This window comes from Hydra viridissima, unplaced genomic scaffold (genome assembly GCF_058129835.1).
Source record: "Hydra viridissima isolate aposymbiotic clone 2 unplaced genomic scaffold, HvirCarnegie_v1 scaffold_10, whole genome shotgun sequence".
NCBI classification, from domain to species: domain Eukaryota; kingdom Metazoa; phylum Cnidaria; class Hydrozoa; order Anthoathecata; family Hydridae; genus Hydra; species Hydra viridissima.
In genome coordinates, this window is record NW_028324309.1 from 2,657,634 (window position 1) to 2,677,326 (window position 19,693).

The 19,693-nt window shown below is 26.8% G+C and overlaps 1 protein-coding gene across 6 annotated transcripts in view; it reads right to left on the reverse strand.

Moving 5' to 3' along the window:
• LOC145193182 (uncharacterized) overlaps positions 1–19,693 on the reverse strand; it is a 24,908-nt gene continuing 5,215 nt past the window's right edge. For 2 of the 6 annotated variants that reach the window (XM_090099686.1, XM_090099687.1), the window contains exons 2-22: positions 18,466–18,763; positions 16,991–17,065; positions 16,748–16,876; positions 15,429–15,545; positions 13,119–13,241; positions 12,807–12,929; positions 10,258–10,653; positions 9,992–10,150; positions 9,775–9,903; positions 9,449–9,592; positions 8,411–8,523; positions 8,190–8,257; positions 7,872–8,023; positions 5,256–5,500; positions 4,943–5,089; positions 2,742–3,267; positions 1,949–2,162; positions 1,104–1,372; positions 824–905; positions 325–743; positions 1–167 (exon numbers count right to left, since the gene is read on the reverse strand). In XM_090099686.1, the coding sequence (XP_089955812.1) occupies positions 85–167; positions 325–743; positions 824–905; positions 1,104–1,372; positions 1,949–2,162; positions 2,742–3,267; positions 4,943–5,089; positions 5,256–5,500; positions 7,872–8,023; positions 8,190–8,257; positions 8,411–8,523; positions 9,449–9,592; positions 9,775–9,903; positions 9,992–10,150; positions 10,258–10,653; positions 12,807–12,929; positions 13,119–13,241; positions 15,429–15,545; positions 16,748–16,876; positions 16,991–17,065; positions 18,466–18,532 (3,780 nt within the window). In that variant the 5' untranslated portion in view covers positions 18,533–18,763 and the 3' untranslated portion in view covers positions 1–84. Of the gene's footprint in view, positions 168–324; positions 744–823; positions 906–1,103; positions 1,373–1,948; positions 2,163–2,741; positions 3,268–4,942; positions 5,090–5,255; positions 5,501–7,871; positions 8,024–8,189; positions 8,258–8,410; positions 8,524–9,448; positions 9,593–9,774; positions 9,904–9,991; positions 10,151–10,257; positions 10,654–12,806; positions 12,930–13,118; positions 13,242–15,428; positions 15,546–16,747; positions 16,877–16,990; positions 17,155–18,465; positions 18,764–19,693 lie in introns of all 6 variants that reach the window. The other 4 variants (XM_090099684.1, XM_090099688.1, XR_016456200.1 and 1 more) reach the window with 3 other exon arrangements.

Consider the following 19,693-nt stretch of genomic DNA (forward strand, 5'->3'; position numbering starts at 1 on the left):
TTTCATGTGCATATAGAATTCATTTTCACTAATGTTACACTTGTCAAGAATTATTTTTTAGAATAAATACAAAAACAAATTCCTTCAGTAATTTCCTTCCATCTGATAACCTTTGTTCTTTGAGAAGCCAATGGATTTAAACGAAGTGTCTAACTTTGCAAAACTCTCTACAAACAAACGTTCAAAAAAAAAAAAGTTCAAATATTGATTTTAGATTTTAATAAATTTCAGATAAATTTGTTTCAAAATAATTATTTTTATGGGGACAAGATTTTAAATTCTTATATCTATCTAAACTAAAATACATCAGAATTTGAAGCATACCGGACTCACGAGAAGATATTGGGATTTCCTGAGTTGAGCGAGTCGAAACTGTAGTATCTTTCTTTCCAAAAATAGACAACCATTGTTGCTTTATTTCTTTGTTTCGCAGAGTATAGAATACGAAAATAAAAAAGCCTTGTAAAGAGTTAAAAATACAAAACAACCACTGAAATACGTCTCGAAGACTTCCAACAGCCAACACTGCAAACAGCCAAGTTATGCCGAGCAAAATAGAAAATGAAAATGCAATTCGAACATTCATAAAACCTTTGTTTTTCTTCGATTTAAGATCCTTCGAAAGCTTAGAGCAGTCAATAATACGTTTGTGAACAAATATGAGGACAACAATATTGCCTAACAGTACAACGCATACAGGTAAAAGAACTGCGAAGTAAAACGGGACGCCTTGAACAACGCAACTAAAAAGAAGATTTTCGAAACAGCGTATTTTAATTTCATACTCAATAGATTGTAAAACTTCCTTTTTTGTATTGCTTACATTGCTGGGTCATTATCGGTGGCCGGACCCAAGGAGTCAGGTTTAACAGCAGCTGTTACTACAGTGATAATAAGAGGCACACCTAAAAGATATTTGAAAACGCTTTTTGGTTATCATTCAAAAGAAAGTAAATTCATACAAAGACAAACAAAAAATGAACTAAAAAATCTTTTATTACTTAAAAGCAAAATCGCCTAAAAATAAAAAAATATTAGTATAAGACCCCTAAAATATTTCCGATTGTTGTGTAAGAAATGCATTGAGTAAATTATACACCTACCCAAAGCAAATGCTGACGATTTTAACATAAATATTTTCGGGCTAGAAGAACCAATAAACACTTTGACAAACATACGGTAAAGATTGAATCCTTCAACGATCATCCAGCAGAACGTTGACAAAAGAAAAAACTGAATAAGTGAAGCAACAGCTTGACATAAAGCACGAGGCTTTGTTTTTTCAACAAGAGCCAAGAAGAGGATAAGTGTAAACATTAAATTGCTGGAGAGAGCAATAAGAATCTTTGGAGCCAGTTGCGTTCGCAATTTTCTACACAAAATAGAAACTCAAATAAAATCGTTGACAAAAGCAATTCAAATGATACATACAATAATCAATTATACTAATACTTAAAAAGTTTATGCAAGTCAATTTCAATGCAACCAATTTTGTTGCATAGTGCTTCAAAAGGAATTAAATGCATCGAAAAAATTTAGGTGCTTCTATTCTGACAATTTCTTCAGTAGACATTCTTATGCTTTTTCAACGGTAGAAAAAAACAATTTTGAAATTTTAATGCAAACATTTTGATACACAAAATTAGTAAGAGTAATATATTTAAAAAAGGGGTTGAGGGTTAGACGCCAATACTAAGCTTGGTATTTTACAAAAAAGATCGTTAAATTTAACAGAATATATACCGATTACATTTTGTATGTTGTTCAATTGCTTTTTGACTTTTTGGTTTGTTTTTGCTGTCAATTATGTTATAGGTTACAACAAGCCTTTTATCAAATATATTTACTGTATTTTTGTCAACTTGCAACTGTAATCAGTGAACAAATATACAGTAACAAAGAGTAATAATAAAATTCCATAAAAGAGAAATAAAGTGTATTAATATACCGAAATGCAATATGGCTAATAATGGTTATAAACAAACCAGCTATGGAAATACCGCAGCCAATCCAAGTGACAATTTGAAGCTCTAAAGGATTTTTTCCAGATTGATCTGCATCCAATATTAATGCAAAATTTGTAAGATGGTTACATTGGCATTGTACATCTGTTGATAAAGAACTTCCGACAATTTGACAGCCTTCGGATGACCATGTATTGTCTACAAAACAAACATGACATATTACAAAACTGAAGAGAAAATGCTTTGTATTGAAAGAGGGTTGCTCTTTAAAAAAGGTGTGAAAATATGTAGCACTTTAATGGTTTATAAATAGAGATTTGCAACAACAATGATAGATAACTGAATAATGTAAGTAACAGAAAATGTAGTTCCGAATATTAGAAGTTACTGACATGTGGTAGTATAAAAGTGAAGAAGCATGTGCTAAATTACTGGTGCGAAATGTGGTGTCAAATTTTTCTCTAGTGTAAGAGGATATTTTAACTTCTAGTTTTTTTTATTTCTTTAAAAATAATAGAGAAGAAAGAAGAGAAAAGCGTGAGCGGTTTTTAAACTTTACTTAGCAGTTTTTTTTACTGAATACCTCACTATGCTGGATTTAAGTTATATTTACATAATACAAAACAAATTTAAAAATTCTACAAACGGACTAAGCTAACATTAAGTTTTTATTTAAAGTCAAATTAGAACACTGATTTAAAATCAACGACAAATAAAGATAAAGCTGTAACTTTGTTTATGGTTGAAAAATGTACCTATCATAAAAATATAACTTACTTTCTGGCTTCCAGAAGCCACACCACTTGGTACCACTTGCATTAGTATTAAAGTATATATTAATTGGAGCTGTAGAGTTCACCACCTTTAACCCATTGACTGTTGCAGAGAGAACCAAACTGACTACAGTGTAGTTATTAGAATCATTCTCTTTAAAAAATGTATTTTTATTATAAGCATATGAGTATACTCTTCCACTACGACCATTAAATACATCAACTGGTAAAAATATAAAAGCTTGAAGATTCTCAGAAGTATTTTTCAGACTTTGGTTTGATATAGATAAGCTCAAGTTATTTGTATTAACACTAGCAGAAATATACAATGGTTCAGGTCTTTTAGGTGAGAATGACATAAATGCCAAGTTTTTCCCTCCAATTGTGATATTCTTGGTTTGCTGCTTAGCAAGAGTTTCCAATGAAGATAAAAACTTGGCAGAAGAATTAAATATTTTATTTGCAAGAGTCATCACTTCTGTGTTTGCACCTAATATCACATCTACTGATGATAAAACATCACTGGTGATCTGAAATTAAATAAAAAGACACTATTCTAAAGTATAACTTATCTTTTCCTAATGTGCAGTCATCATGCATTAATACTAAGTAAAAATATAAAGTAAAAAATCTTATTTGAAAAAGTAAAATTAGCACAATAAAATAATAATAACAATATCAACAACAATGATAACAACAATAAAAATAATAGTAGTAGTAGTAATAATATTAAAAATAATAATAATAATAATAATAATAATAATAATAATAATAATAATAATAATAATAATAATAATAATAATAATAATAATAATAATAATAATAATAATAATAATAAATACTAATAATACTACTAATAATAATAAATAACAATAATAATAATAATAATAATAATAATAATAATAATAATAATAATAATAATAATAATAATAATAATAATAATAATAAATAACAATAATAATAATAATAAATAACAACAACAATAATAATAATAATAATAACAATAATAATAATAATAATAATAATAATAATAATAATAATAATAATAATAATAAATAATAATAATAATAATAATAATAATAATAATAATAATAATAATAATAATAATAATAATAAATACTAACAATACTAATAATAATAATAATAACAATACTACTACTACTACTACTACTACTACTACTACTACTACTACTACTACTACTACTACTACTACTACTACTACTACTACTACTACTACTACTACTACTACTACTACTACTACTACTACTACTACTACTACTACTACTACTACTACTACTACTACTACTACTACTACTACTACTACTACTACTACTACTACTACTACTACTACTACTACTACTACTACTACTACTACTACTACTACTACTACTACTACTACTACTACTACTACTACTACTACTACTACTACTACTACTACTACTACTACTACTACTACTACTACTACTACTACTACTACTACTACTACTACTACTACTACTACTACTACTACTACTACTACTACTACTACTACTACTACTACTACTACTACTACTACTACTACTACTACTACTACTAATAATAATAATAATAAATAACAATAATAATAATAATAATAATAATAAATAACAATAATAATAATAATAATAATAATAAATAACAATAATAATAATAATAATAATAATAATAATAATAATAATAATAATAATAATAATAATAATAATAATAATAATAATAATAATAATAATAATAATAATAATAATAATAATAATAATAATAATAATAGTAAAAACAACAACAACAATGATGATGATGATGATGATGATGATGATGATGATGATGATGATGATGATGATGATGATGATGATGATGATGATGATGATGATGATGATGATGATAGTAATAATAACAATATCAATAATAGTAATAATAGTAATAATAATAATAATAATAGTAATAATAGCAATATCAATAATAGTAATAATAATAGTAATAATAATAATGATAATAATAATAATAATAATAATAATAATAATAATAATAATAATAATAATAATAATAATAATAATAATAATAATAATGATAATAATAATAATATTAACTAAAATAATAAAAATAATAATAACAATAATAATAAAATAATAATATTATCAATAACATTTATAATAAGAATAGTTATAGTAATAATGATGATAATGGTATGCAAACCTTATCAGAAGAAGCGTTAAGATTAACAATATTATCAACAACTTGAGACACCATTTTAATGTCATACTCATGAGTAATATCCCCATCTATTAAGACATCACTTAAGGTTGTTGCAATCTCCTCAGCATTTGCATCTGTGAAATTTCGCTAATGAGATATATATAAAAGTAAATATATATTTATGAATCCTCTAAAAGATACTTGAAAGTATATAATAGATCCTCTATACATTACTTATCCTAAACTACACAAAACTCCAAACATTTATTGGCTCACAAATATCTTATATTAGTGGTTAAGAACAAACTGTTACCATTTCTAACTTTAAAAGATCCTTGGAAGTTTTTGTCTGGGTAGGGCACATTGAAATATCAGCTACACCCCAATATGGAATATCAAGGGGTCCACCACGAATACATTGACGATTAAAGAGTAGACTATCATTATACACACAAGGAATTGATACCATTTCTTCAGAAAAAGTGTTAACTAATGTCACAGGGAATGTGTATGAGCCAGTGAAAGCTTTTGAGCCAACTGTCTCTTCCATGCAACAATCTATGGAAAATAACAAACTGAAACTAAAATTTTTACAATAATTTTTTAGCTTTCTTTTGACAATTTAACCTTTTATGTTTCTTTATTTTTTCCTACAGAGCATTTAAAATATATCTTTACCTTTAGAATATTTATAATCACTTTCTTGCAATCAAAAAGTTTATACTACAGTAATTATTGGGATGGTTAATTAAACATACTTTTTAAAGCTTAAAGGGTTGTTCTAAAGTATAAAGATTTCATGATTGTGTTGAATTATCAATTTAGCTATCACACTAAAAAGTTTTTCATGTAAGAAAACTTTAATTGTTGATGAAGCATGGTTTTTTAACTGATTCAGAAGCTTCTTTGATTGCTCCATTTTCAAAGTTTTTAGTCCTTCTCTCAAAAGTTGCAATGTAGGTTGGGCCACACTGACTTTTCCAAGTATTTTTAGAGCTCTTCTAACTGTCACTTTTCAATCACTTTTTAAGCTTTTTTGTGAATTTTTTATAACTTTTTTGTTCACTGGAAAGGGCATTTGGGCTCTCTCAGCAGTGTCACATTTTTTCACTTTGTAAAATGTAGTTTTAAACACTCTAGATACTTTTAGATACAAATCACTTCACAAGCAGGCAAACCCACATGAATCAAATTTAAAACTTCAGTTCTTTTGGCTTCGATTGTAAAACTTTTAATTAAATTATTTTTTATTCATAATTTTATTTAAATCTAAGACGTTAATTGAACATTAACCAACAAAAAGAAATTGTGGAAGCATTTTATTTACATCACAAAATCTAGACAAAAAATAGTTTATGAATCACTGCCGCACCTTGTAATACAACTTAGATTCAAATCACAGCTTTGTTTTTTGACCTGATAGATCTAGCTCAAACCAATAGCCAGAACAGTTCCTTTCCCAATTAAACTTTTCCCTAATGGATTTGCACTAATCTTCACAATATAACATTGATGGATTTGCATTAATCTTCACAATATCATACTGATGGATTTGCATTAATCTTCACAATATCACTCTGATGGATTTGTATTAATTTTCACAATATCTCTCTAAAGGCCTGAAATTTAGATTCATCTTTTCAAAGAATCTTAGACCAATCAGATACACTCCAATCCTGATGCATATTTGTCCATTCTAATCTCATTGTGGGATTTACTTTCTTTAGCAGAGGCTTTTTTAAAACAATGTACCCATCTTAGTGAAGGCCTTCTTGATTTTTGCTAGGTCACTTAAGTTAACATATGTAAAAAATTTCTTTTTATTTATCTTTTTTTTGGATGCAGTTGTAGTTATACAAAATACTATCATTAGATATGAGTAAAATCTGATTTTTAAGCACTGTTAACTCTGTGAAGAACCTTAAAAGGGAATATCATTTGTAGTAGTCATCAATGCAGTATTTCTCAAAATAATACCTTAAAGATGGGAGCTGGAAATATATTGCTGGTTAAAAAATTGTGACTCATTAACCATTCTCCTACATTAAAATCAAAATTGTAAATTTCATCAGATATGAAACCAATACTGATTTTAGTATTGCATCATCTTGATATTCAGTACTGTTGATGTAATTATTATAAAAATATTTAATCTGAATAAAGCTCATTAAATATAAAATAAAATCTCTTAGAACTTGGAAAGTAATGTAGCACCAAAATATTCAAAACACAGGTATCAAACTACGCATTAAAACTTAACGTTTTAGGTTTTAGTGGTGTAGATTCCTGCACGGCACCAACACAATACAAGAATATGAAAAGTTATAAAAATAATTTTAAATGTGCATAGTATGTATCCTGAGATATTAAGTAAGACTTCTTAAACTTTCCTGTTCATTTGGATATTACTTTTTTCCCTGAAGAACCAACTTAGAAAAATTGTTGCAACTTGTTAACTCCCTCTGGTTCAACTTCAAAAACCTCTTAGTATTATCAGGCAAAAATACAAAAGTATTTTGACAAGAGCCACAATAAATGGTTTTGATTGCAAGTAAACAAGAGCTAAGGCCTAAATTAGAATGTAAATCTAACTTCTTACAATGTAATTAATATTTGCAGCTACCATTATATTTTAAATGTCATTTGAATTAGCATAAATTCAAATAGTCTAAAAAGTCTAATTAATTGGTAAGTATATATAAAGTTTCAAAAGGTTTTTGTAAATTTAAGTTTTAGTTACAGTAAATACATGTTTTTTCAACGTTCATCATATAAACTGTTTCTAGGTTGAAAATAGAAAAGATTAATTTTACTTTAAAACAATATTTTATTTAACAGTATATCTATATTTTATATGCTTTCATATACCTGAATCAAATTAAAACTTTAAAGATCACAACTACTATATAAGCATTTGTAAATTTCTTACCACAAGGTTTTACATCAGCATATAAAACTTTAAGCGGTGTCAATCCAAAAATCACTTTCTTCATTTGCTTACAAGTTTCCAAACGAGAATTTTCCGTAATTCGGGACATATATACATCAAAGTATACTGTAATATTTAGGTCCTTAATTGGGCTAGAAAGATTCGGTTAAAAAACAAAAAAATAGTTCTAAAAATATTTCTCAATCATAAAAAAAGGCCTTTACAAGACTTTCAACCCTTTGGACTTGCCAAGAATAAGAAAAAGGGTTATCTGTTAAAAGTAAAAAAAAAAATTAATTTAAAACATTTAAATTCTACCTTTGAGAAAAATTTTGGACTTCCACAACAACATTATTTTTGGTAATTGAAGAAAAACCTAACTTGACCTAAATATACGTTAGTACTATTTATTTAACATTTAGAGACTTAAAAATTCTATGGTTTAAAAATTAAAAGTATAAACTTATTGGGGTATTTGAACTTGCATATTAGACAAGTGTGTAAAGCAAGTGTCTTTCTACATAAGAATAAAAACATACTTGAGATTTTACAAGTTCTGCAAAGTTCTTATATTCATTGGTTGAGCTGTTAAAATACTGGTCCATCCATGCTTTATTACCAATAACAATAATTCCTTTTCCGCAAGCGATATCTATACAAAAATCAAATCACTCAATGATTTTAATTTGAAACAAAATTTTGTCAGGAGAAATCTGAAAAAATAGTGTTTGCTTTTGTTCTCATTGAAAACATTAAAATAATTATTCTAAAAAGATTCATCTTAAATGATAAGTATATTAAGAAAAAGAATATATCAGGATAATTAAAATTATCAACTTTTAAATGAAAACTTTGTAAAAAGAGTCTCAGTTGATTGGCAAGAAAAAAGTCCAAAACTCTCCTTTTCATCACATTTATATTACAATAGAGAAAATTTTAAAAAGTAGACAATCTCATAAAGTTTCATGAAACTGAAAAGCACTCTTGCTTTGCCTCCTCCTCAGCCTGGTAACCTCACTAAGTAAATGTTTCTTGTTCACAAAAGTCTTTACAAATCTTCACAAATCAGCCTTTGGATTGTTTACCAGGGTGTTTTGGCTTCTCTAGTAAGTCCTGATATAGATCTGATAGGATTTTTTATAGTTTGAAGTCAATGGAACTCCTCAGTTTTTTATCCAGACAAATCATTTTTTTAAACCATTTGCTTCCAAAAACATTTTGAGACCACTGTAAACATTTGCTCAGTTTATGTCAGTTTTTTTTTTTTTTTTACTATTAAACATGTTTCTTTATTAGCTTATAGTGTATCTTTTTCTCATTTCGGTCAGATTTTATATCATTTTTTTTAATTTTTTTTGCACTAATTAATGACTAATGTATCCTAATGACTAATGTATCCCTATTGTCCAATATTTACTTAACAAATTTATAGTTTCATAGTGACAAACTTGAATTGTTTATATTATCTCAAACATACAGGCTACCATATATAAAACAAAACCTTGTATGCTAGAGACAAAATTCCTGGTTTTATTTAATGACTTTACATTAATGTATTTTCATGAAACAAAGAGTACCTTGTGTACAATTTAGTGTCTTTGACTGAATGCAATCTTGAGTTGAAACTTGAGTTGGTGTCACAAAACTCAAAGTACTCAGTATACTACTTTTTTCCACTGATGTGAAGTAGGTTGAACTAGGTTGAGTGAATGAAAGGTTAGCTGAAAAATGGAGAAAATAAAGAAATCAGAAAGAAAAACCTTTTTTCAAAAAAATGAAAATAACTTTTAGTGATGAATGTTTTATAGAAAAATGTTATATATATATATATATATATATATATATATATATATATATATATATATATATATATATATATATATATATATATATATAAACCTACATTTAATTGTAAATGTGACATTTTTCACACTTAATCCTGTGCGATTACCAACTGCAGTGCATGAAATTGTATGAGCATCTGATTGAACTGCTTTGAAGGATGCTATGGTTAAATTCTGCTTTGAAAAACCTATAAATATGTACTGAAGTAAATGTAAACTTCAATTAATCCAAATACATTATGGAAAAACTCACGGAAGAAATTATTATTTCTTTACCACTGCTTGGCAAACTATCCAGAATCTGTCCAGTCATAGAAAAGAGTTGACAACGTAACTCAGGAGTTGGGTTACCAACTACTAGGCATGTTATTTCTAGGTCATAGCTCCTAATCACAGGCTCTATATTTTCCAAGCAGTTTATAAATACAGGTGGATCTGCAACATAATATTTTGTAACAATATATTATATTCAAAAACACAAACTATTTCATCAATAGCACATTTTAAACTACAATGAATACCAAAACTGAATAAAAGCTAACCTAAAATATGTAGTATTGAAGTTGGACTTTTAAAAAAAAATTGAGCACCATATTTTTGAGAAACAATTGCTTGACACTGGTATGTAATAGGGTCATTTTTTTGCACTCTGTTGATTTTAAAACCAACAATTCTGCTGTTAGCACTATTAATTGCCGCTTTTCGCTGACCAAACACAGTTTCATTAACAGATTGCATTAATTCTGTAATATTATTTTTGTGTGCTAACCCAACAATATTGCTAGCATTAGTATAACCACATGTGACAAGGAATAAACTTAGCTGTGTGATGTCAACTGCTTCTGAAATTCGGTACTGCCAATAAAAGATTGCTGACTCTGAATTATTAGCCCACACATCACTTAAATATGGATCAGACAATAGCCACTCAAAAATAACTGAAAAGATAATGACAAGATTCTTAGAAAATGTAAAAGCTAAGAACAGCATTATCAATCATATAAACACTTATATTTTTTCAGTTTAAATAAAAGATCACTAAACAATATGATCTTTTGCAGACTACTGTATGTAAAGTAGGTGGTAACTGATAGCATACCATCCAGTACAGAAAATTAAAAAAAAACCATAAACAACAGCAATCATAGAAATACAGAATCACGTTGTAATTTTCAAGAAAAAAAAAGGTACTGAAAATATACAAGATAATCTTTAAATAATTTATCTTGCACTATTAAATCAGCTTTCAAAAACATTAATTGACTGAAGTTATATTATTTTAATGCATGATTTAGTCTTCATTTAAACATAATTTTAACTTCATCCATTTAGTCACCAAGACTTTTTAAGTGCAAGAGAACAGCAATGCAAAACTTGAATGCAACAATAATTTGAATGTTGAAATTTTTGACTGTCAAACAAAAAGAAAAATTACTAGTATATACTAGTATTTTTCTTTCTATTTGACAAGTACTGGTACACACCAGTATATGGAGCTTTTTTATTTAAAAAAGAAGAAAAAAAAATTCCTTATTAATAGCATTAACACTCAGTTTTGCAGCTGTTTTTTAAGTTTTAAAGCAAAATTTATTATATTTTTGAACACTTCTTTTACTTTATTATTTGAAAAACCATTTACTGTAATTATTTTAAGTTTGAGGTTTTTTTCTTTATATAAATTTTATCACAGAAGGTAAAAAAGAATTGCAGTTTAGAGAATATATAAGTAAAAAAAAATTGTTTAAAAAAATGTTAAATCATTACCTCAAAGTTTAAAATTTAAGGGGTGCATAATTTAAAAAGAAAAAGATTTGCACCTAATTGCTTAGATGGTAAAAATTTATAATTTCTAAATATCTTACTTCTGTAATGTTTTATGGACTTAATGCATACTGTGTGGTAACTTACCCATCATAGCTTATTTAAAGTCGGGTGATTTTCTGAAACTATTATTTTTCTGTGGTTCCTAAAACCAATCTTTACAACAAGTAAACATTTTTTCTTTAAAAATTAACATTTAAAAATCCAAGATGAAAATTGTAATCAAATAGTGCAGCCCCTTCACATGGGTATAACCTTCAGCACCATTGTGAAAACATTTAATGTATTCAGAAAGATGGTGGACAACATTAAAAACATCTGGTTAGCAAAGACAATTTAAAGAGAAAGCCTAGAAGCAATGTCAAGTTTCCAGGTACTACTGAAGCCTTTGCAACCAAGGTTAAGGCCTACATCAAGAAGAACCCCCTCAAGACTATGAGGGCAACTGCCAGGGACATGATGTGTCAGAGAAGACTGTCAGAAGAGTTGTCAAAGATTTTATTAGAGCCAAATCTCAAGCTAGAAAAGAAAATTTTTTCTACAAAAGTCTATTAAGATTTTTTTGATTCTCAGGAAAAAAAACTCCAGTCTTCTTCTTCTCAAAAAGGAAGTTATTCACCATTGACCAGGTCCTCAATAGAGGATCAAATAGGTACATTTCTAACTTGAGAGTTGATGACATTAAAACAATTAGTCAGACAAAACACTCTAGCCATGTTATTGGCTTGGTTACTTCAAATGGCAGCAAAATTCTCTCTGTGTTTCTATTTGGGGGTTGTATTAAACAACACCCAAATTTCAATTAACTCTGACACTTCATCAAGAGGTTTTAGTATATTCTCTCAGCTGACTAGATCCAGTATGGATGCAAGAAGTTTAGGCCTTGCCTGAAAGCTGTAATTGAGGCTCAAGGAGGAACAATTTCTGAACAGCATACCTAGTATTATAATTGTTATTAAATAAAATAAACTTTGTTAGTCTATCATTGGGTAAATTTGTACACTGCATGCAGTAATAATCAAGAACTGGATTATCTTTTATTCCAAATGTAGTTAACAAGAACCTATCTATTGTAATTAAGTAATATTAAACAGATATTTCACTTTTAATATAATAAAAACAATTTATTAACTTAAAACAGAAACATCTGCATAAAATTTACTATAAAGCACACTTGTAAATAAAATGTCAGGCCACGCCAAGTTAGTAAACTTATTTTAAGGAAATTAATTTTTCATCATTAAATCTTTCTATCATAATAACAATTTACCTTCACAATCACGAATTGATATGTTGTACTTTGATCCTTCAGGGCAGGAGCAATTAAATGAGCCTATCTGATTTACACAGGTAGACTTGTTATATTTGCAATTCATTAGGCATTCATCGATATCTGTTTTTTTCAACAAAAAATTAGTATAAAGAAATTCAGAACTTTAAAAAAGAATTTTTTAACAGCAACTATAACTTGTTTAGGCAAATTGAAGAAAGTAAAAAATTAGCTATATCAAGTTAAATCAAACCTTATATAACTAAAATTTAGTATTCATCATTAAATTTTTCTATTATAATAACAATTTACCTTCACAATCACGAATTGATATGTTGTACTTTGATCCTTCAGGGCAGGAGCAATTAAATGAGCCTATCTGATTTACACAGGTAGACTTGTTATATTTGCAATTCATTAGGCATTCATCGATATCTGTTTTTTTCAACAACAAAAAAATTAGTATAAAGAAATTCAGAATTTTAAAAAAGAATTTTTTAATAGCAACTATAGCTTGTTTAGGCAAATTGAAGAAAGTAAAAAATTAGCTATATCAAGTTAAATCAAACCTTATATAACTAAAATTTAGTATGGCTTGAGATCAACTTACCGGGAGCTTAAAAAAGGAAAGAGGTTAATTTTTAATTTGTAGAAAATGATAAAGGAGTACTTTTCTAAGAAAAATGAGCTTTTTCTAATTCTAATAGTTTTGAAAGTTGTAAACTTCAATATCAAAATTTAATAGCCTCACAGTAAGACATGTTTGAATATCAACTGGATTTGAATCTGTATGTCATAAAAATATAATTTGAATTGAAATTTTCTGTGCAGGGAGGTTTTTGGGATGAGTGAGAACTGTTTTCTCAAAGATGTTTCTAGAGCTTACTGCACATTTTCATCAACATAATTTTGTACTTCCCTCTGATCGCCAGTGGATTTCTTCTGTTAAAATAAAGGCATTTCTCAAATATCCTAAGTACCAGATATTAACATATTGCTATCAAAATACTCATTGCTGAATTGTTTAGATTATAACTATTGCAGCACATAACAGCAATTTACAGCGTAATGCTGAGTATAGTATTCATTTTTTAATAATTAGATAGATTTCTTAATAATCTGAAAAAACAAGAATTTTTATAATAAAGCTTATCAAATTTAAAAAAGTTGAGCCAGATGTATTATGCATTTAACATATCATTTAATTGTATATTGTCACATAAATTTATACTTTAGGCTTTTTTCAGTAATGTAGTTTCAGAATAAGATTAATTGATAAAAAGTAAAAATATAATGCATGAACTACTTAATAAGTTAAGATTAAAAAAGCTGGATTCAGAGACTACTTCACTAGGCAATATACAGAACTTGTAGAAATTTGAGCACAGACAACCAGAAGGAAGAGAGGTTCAAAATATTGCAACACTGTATGCTTCTGTTCTGAATGGTCAAAAATAAAACAATCTACAAACTGTAATGTAGCTCTGATGAGACAGAACAGAGATCTGCAGTACAAAGAATATCATAAATCTTAAATTCTGTAGCTAAAATACTTGAGTTTCTTAAATGAAAAGATCTAAGTAAACCTGTTTTGACATCGAAATTTGATTCATCACTAAAAATGACCTTAGACCAGTTTTCTTCTGATCAGTGAAGTCTTTCCTTACACCAATTATATCTTTTAATCCAATCTGTCACCCTTAAAATCAAATTTCTGGCAGTAACATAATAGTCAATACCTTTCTTTATTAAGACACATTCTAACTGTACTATAACTAATACTAACATAACCATCCTTAATACTAACTCTGGTGAGGATCTTCCCTTACCCTTCAATACAACAAGCTTTGATCCCTAGAATTAAGTTTTGACAGCCAACTCTTGGTGAATCTTTTACATCAGTTGAAAGTTTATGGTTTTTCAGCGTTGTTTGGACACAGCTTAGTAAAACACCACATATTCTTACTATTACTTGATGACTTTTTGTATTTTCTTTGGATGAATATATTTGGATAGACTATTCACCATTTGACTTCTTGTGATAGTGATTTTCTGCCCATTTTTCTGCTTCTGGTGGACAAAGAAATTACCAACTGAAATATCTCTTGAAATAATGGTTAGAAATTGATTTTTTTTTCAAACTATTTGTAATTTATATTGGTCATAGAGAGTACAAATTTTCAAGATTCTCATATAATTAATTTAAGAGTTATTGAGTTTAAATTAACTGACCTTATATTTTTGACACATTTTTTCTGGTATAGTTTTTTGATCTAATTCTCTTTTTTAATTGATTTTGATACCAATATAACTTTTTCTTTTTCTTTTTTTTTTTTTATTTTGGTTATACAATATATTCCAAATAAAATTTTTAAAAAAAGTTCCCTTCTTTTTTTTTATTTCTTTGAAAAGCATGGAATTAATTTAAGTAATTGCAAAAAAATCTAAATGACCTTATATTTTTGAAAGCCACTGTATATTGTTTTTAGAAATATTAGAGCAATAGCAAAAAAAAAAGGACCCAAAAATTTTTAAGGTTCTAAAATGAAACAGTTAATTTATTTAAAAAGAAATCTAGAACTTAAATATATAAACACTTTTTTGATTATTGAATTAATTTACCTTGGCAGATATTTAATGTCACATTGAAAAAAAATCCTACAGGACAGAAGCGCTGTAGTGTGCTATTGAGATCTTTGCATGTAGAATTTGTACAATTAACCTGACATTCACTATTTTCTAAAAAAAAATCAGTAGCTATATGATTATATATCATAACAAATTCTAATATACAACTATAAAACTCTTATAGATATATATTATTCAGAAAAAATATCTGTAAGAACTGTTAAGAAAGAAGTTAATGACACCACAATTTAACACTTTAAACTGACATTGTGACCAATATTTAGAAGTTTTTACTATTTACTTTGATTTTCTGAAGAATTTAAAGATTAATTTATACAGGATTTTTTTCAGGAAAGCATGCCTAATGTTATCTCAAAATAATCACAATCTGCTACTTTTCTCTAAATTATAGCAGGTATTTAATTTACAGCAGGCCATTACACCTTATGTTTTCAATCTCTTAAAGATACATTTATAGACTTTAAATATCCAACAAAATAAAACTAAATAATAATGGGGTATAAGTTAAAAAGATAAATTTCATGTGATTAGGATAAAAGTGAGTGAGGTTAAGTATTGAATTAACATACCTTTGAAAGACATAACTATTTTACCAGTGAGGTTTGAAAAAAAAATTATGTGATTGATAGAAAAAAAATCATATTATATACCATTTTAGATTACTTGATTTTAATATTACATAATTTATTTACCTCAGCAGGTGCATTGGAAATATATTTTATAATTAATTAATTAGAATGTTTTAAGTAAAATTATTACAAATATAGAATTTCAATTTTGAAAAATTTTGTAAATCTATTATAAACTGCTTAATATTTTTCAATGTTTATTACTTTAAATTATCTTTTTTTTTTTAGATTTTTTTTTTTACATTTAAGCTTAATTTGATTTGAAAAAAAACATATAATTGTAATGTAATTGATTTTGGGTTCTTTACTTATGGATCTAGCAAGGGAGATGAAATGGAAGAGATCTACTTTTTTTTATCTTATTATTTGGAAAATATAACTTTCCAAATAATAATGACTAAAAAAAAAAGCTTAAAAAACAGGATTAGTGTAAAACATTACAAACAAAAAAACAAGTTGAGTTGAGTGATGAGAGGTTTTAAAGAAGATAAAAAACATTTTTATATTTAGTAAATATACTAATACTTCCAAAAAGCATGTTTATACTTTCATTCTAAAAGGAATATTTAAAATATAATTAGCACAAAGAGTGTTATTTATATTTTAAATATTCCTCTTAGAACTCCTCTGCAATAAAACAAGTAACTTAAAAATAAAAATTACTTATGCATGACACATTACCAGCCCCATTGTAATAAACATAACCATTTTCACAGGTGCAAATAACATATGTTCCATTCACAGAAACACATTTCTCATTTTTCATTGGGTTGCAACTTGAAGGACATTTGTCTAAAGGAGATGCAAAGATAATTCAATTTTTAAAAGTCAAAAAGTTTAATATTTTCAGAATGAACCATTAAAGTTAGTGTTAAAATAGTAAATAAAAGATAATTTAATATTTACCGATTCTCATAGGACTGAGCCACTCAGTTGATATAGGTGATATAAGTGTTTCTTTTCCTTGTTGCTGCATGCCAACTGAAAATATGTCAGGTGTAAAAAGATGACACATTATTCCTTCAATGTAGTATCTCCAGTAACCTTGGAAATACTTTGTCACATTTCTACTGTAAAAATGAATGAATTGGCTATAAACATGAACATGAAAACAAAAAATCATTTTTACACAAATATTTTAATTGAAAAAGAATGATTTTTTCAAAATCATTTTTTCTCAATTTTAAAACATTCAATATTGATGTAAACTTAGAATCAAAGGACCAAAAGAAGTGGGCAGACAAAATGCATTCTTTAAAAATCGCTAAAAGAACTTAATGGTATAAGGCCACAAGCTCACCAAATGTTTAAAATACAGTATTGAACTGTTAAAAAATACTTAAAAGTGAGTTGATCTTTACTACACTGGTGCAACATTTTACCATATGAATTAAATTTAGGAACCAGAATTTCTGTTTAGTTTTCCATCATTTATTTCCTTTTAAATCCTGTATTTAAACTTTTGTCTTGACATAAATCATTTAAAAGCACTAACAGCTTTTCATTGATATAAAAATTTAATAAAAATTGTCATTAAGAAAAACTGTCTTGTCTCTTAGTCTTTTGTTGTTCATCATTATCAGTATTTAAAACCAATGTCTGTTCTTACACTTACCAAATTTAAATGGTAGTCATCAATAGGAAAAACTTTCTATCAACTAAAAACATCCTAAAATTAACTCATTTAAAATTGGCAAAATCACTGCTATAAGACTGATATTTATATCAATGTTGCTATCAGAAGTAAGGAAGGCCTGTGCTTATCAAAATAAACAACTACTAGGTCTTTTTTTTTTTAAGTTTTCCATGCTTAACTGACTATTACTAGAAAAATAAAAACTTTCCAAGTTTAACAACAGTTAGAACCACTCCATTTGCCAAATATGTCACATAATGCACACACTCTTAAGCTATAACACTTTAAATGTTTGTTTTTAGTTTCTGTATTTGTATTAAAATATTTGTAGTGATTACATTCTTTTAAAATGACATACTTTAGGCTTGCATAAACCTGTTTTTTTTATATCTCTTTACATATACTAATATATTATTTAATGAGATAATATATAAATTATTTATGTGAAATGAAATTAAAAAAAAAGATAATCAAAAAAAACTTTTACTGTCCAAAACTTGCAAAAACTAAAATGCAAAAAGTAAAATAAAAATTCATGGTAATATTGGATAATTGATATACTATACATGATATTTTTTGAGTTTAATACACATAAAAACAATTTAAATAATAAGTTGTATATTAAATAAGAGCCACCTAAATTAAAAAATGCTTGAAATCAACGACTAAAGTTAGAGAAGTTTAATAATTAAATAGTTTATTTTAAATTACAAAGGCATAAATTGCATAAATTTCAAGTACATACTTATTCCATTTGGAAATTCCTGAGGGTATTGTTTGATTAGCAACCAGTGTTTTGTTAGCAGGATCATTGCTAGTACTTAGATAAAGTTGACAAGGATTGCTGCAAGAAGTATAAAACGTGTAATTTCCAGTAACCTCCACTTGAAGCCACCCACGTATCCTTTGACAATAAGAATAAGAGGTGTTTTGGGTTGTATTAAATACATTAATAAATTCAAAACTGAGAAGATTTGTTGAACCAAATGTTGAGGATGATGTGTTTGTGTTTGAATAAGTTTCCTGAATTAACACTTGAAGACCTAAATACAAGTAAACACATTTGTAAAAGATTATACAATTATATTTAAAAACTTTTTAGCAAATGAACAGATTTAACTAGCAATTATAATAACTTTTTTAGAATATAGAATAATAATAACAACTCTAATTTAAAATGAATAGCAGTGCTTTTGGGGACCTCCTTCAAGTTTAATTTAAACAAATTCAAGTGTTATAAAAATGAGGTAATTACTAAGAAAAGTAAACCTCCTGAAGAAACTGAGACTATAGATAAAGGGTATAAAGTAGCATTTTCAAAGTAATAATAAAATTTTAAAAAAAGAAAAAGAGTATAAAGTATTAGGGGTTTTAAATATACCATAAGATTTACTAAATAGAATACATTTTGTAGGTTTTTGTAAACACATTTTCTCAAGGGAAAATGTAGAGGTGAACATCTTTAAAAAAAAACACTTGAAAATTTATTAAAACAAATAATATCCAGAAAGATACAGCAAGCAAAAAATAACATCCCACAAAGAAGCAAAAAATGAATTAAAAGCTCAAGCGTTGAATTTTTTTTTGTTAACACTCTTTTTTTAAACAAACCTTTACACTGCTAGAAATACTAAGTAATAGACAGCAACTTATTATCATGAATAAGCATTTATTATAAAATTTTGTTAACAATTACATTATACACAAGGGAAATTTATATTCCATATAGATGTATTTTAAATTAACAAGTTATTAAAAGTACTATTTCTTTCTTCAGCAGGAATTAAACTTTTTTTTACTATACTATCAATAATTAGGATTTCTTTCGCATGATTTTTCCAAAGTTTGCAGAAATGTTCCGGGATTTTTTAAGATGTTTTTTTATGTTGCTTTCTTTTTTTAATATCTTTTAAAATTATGATAAATCCCTGAATTATGATAAATAATACAGTTTCTACTTTTTATCTTTATAA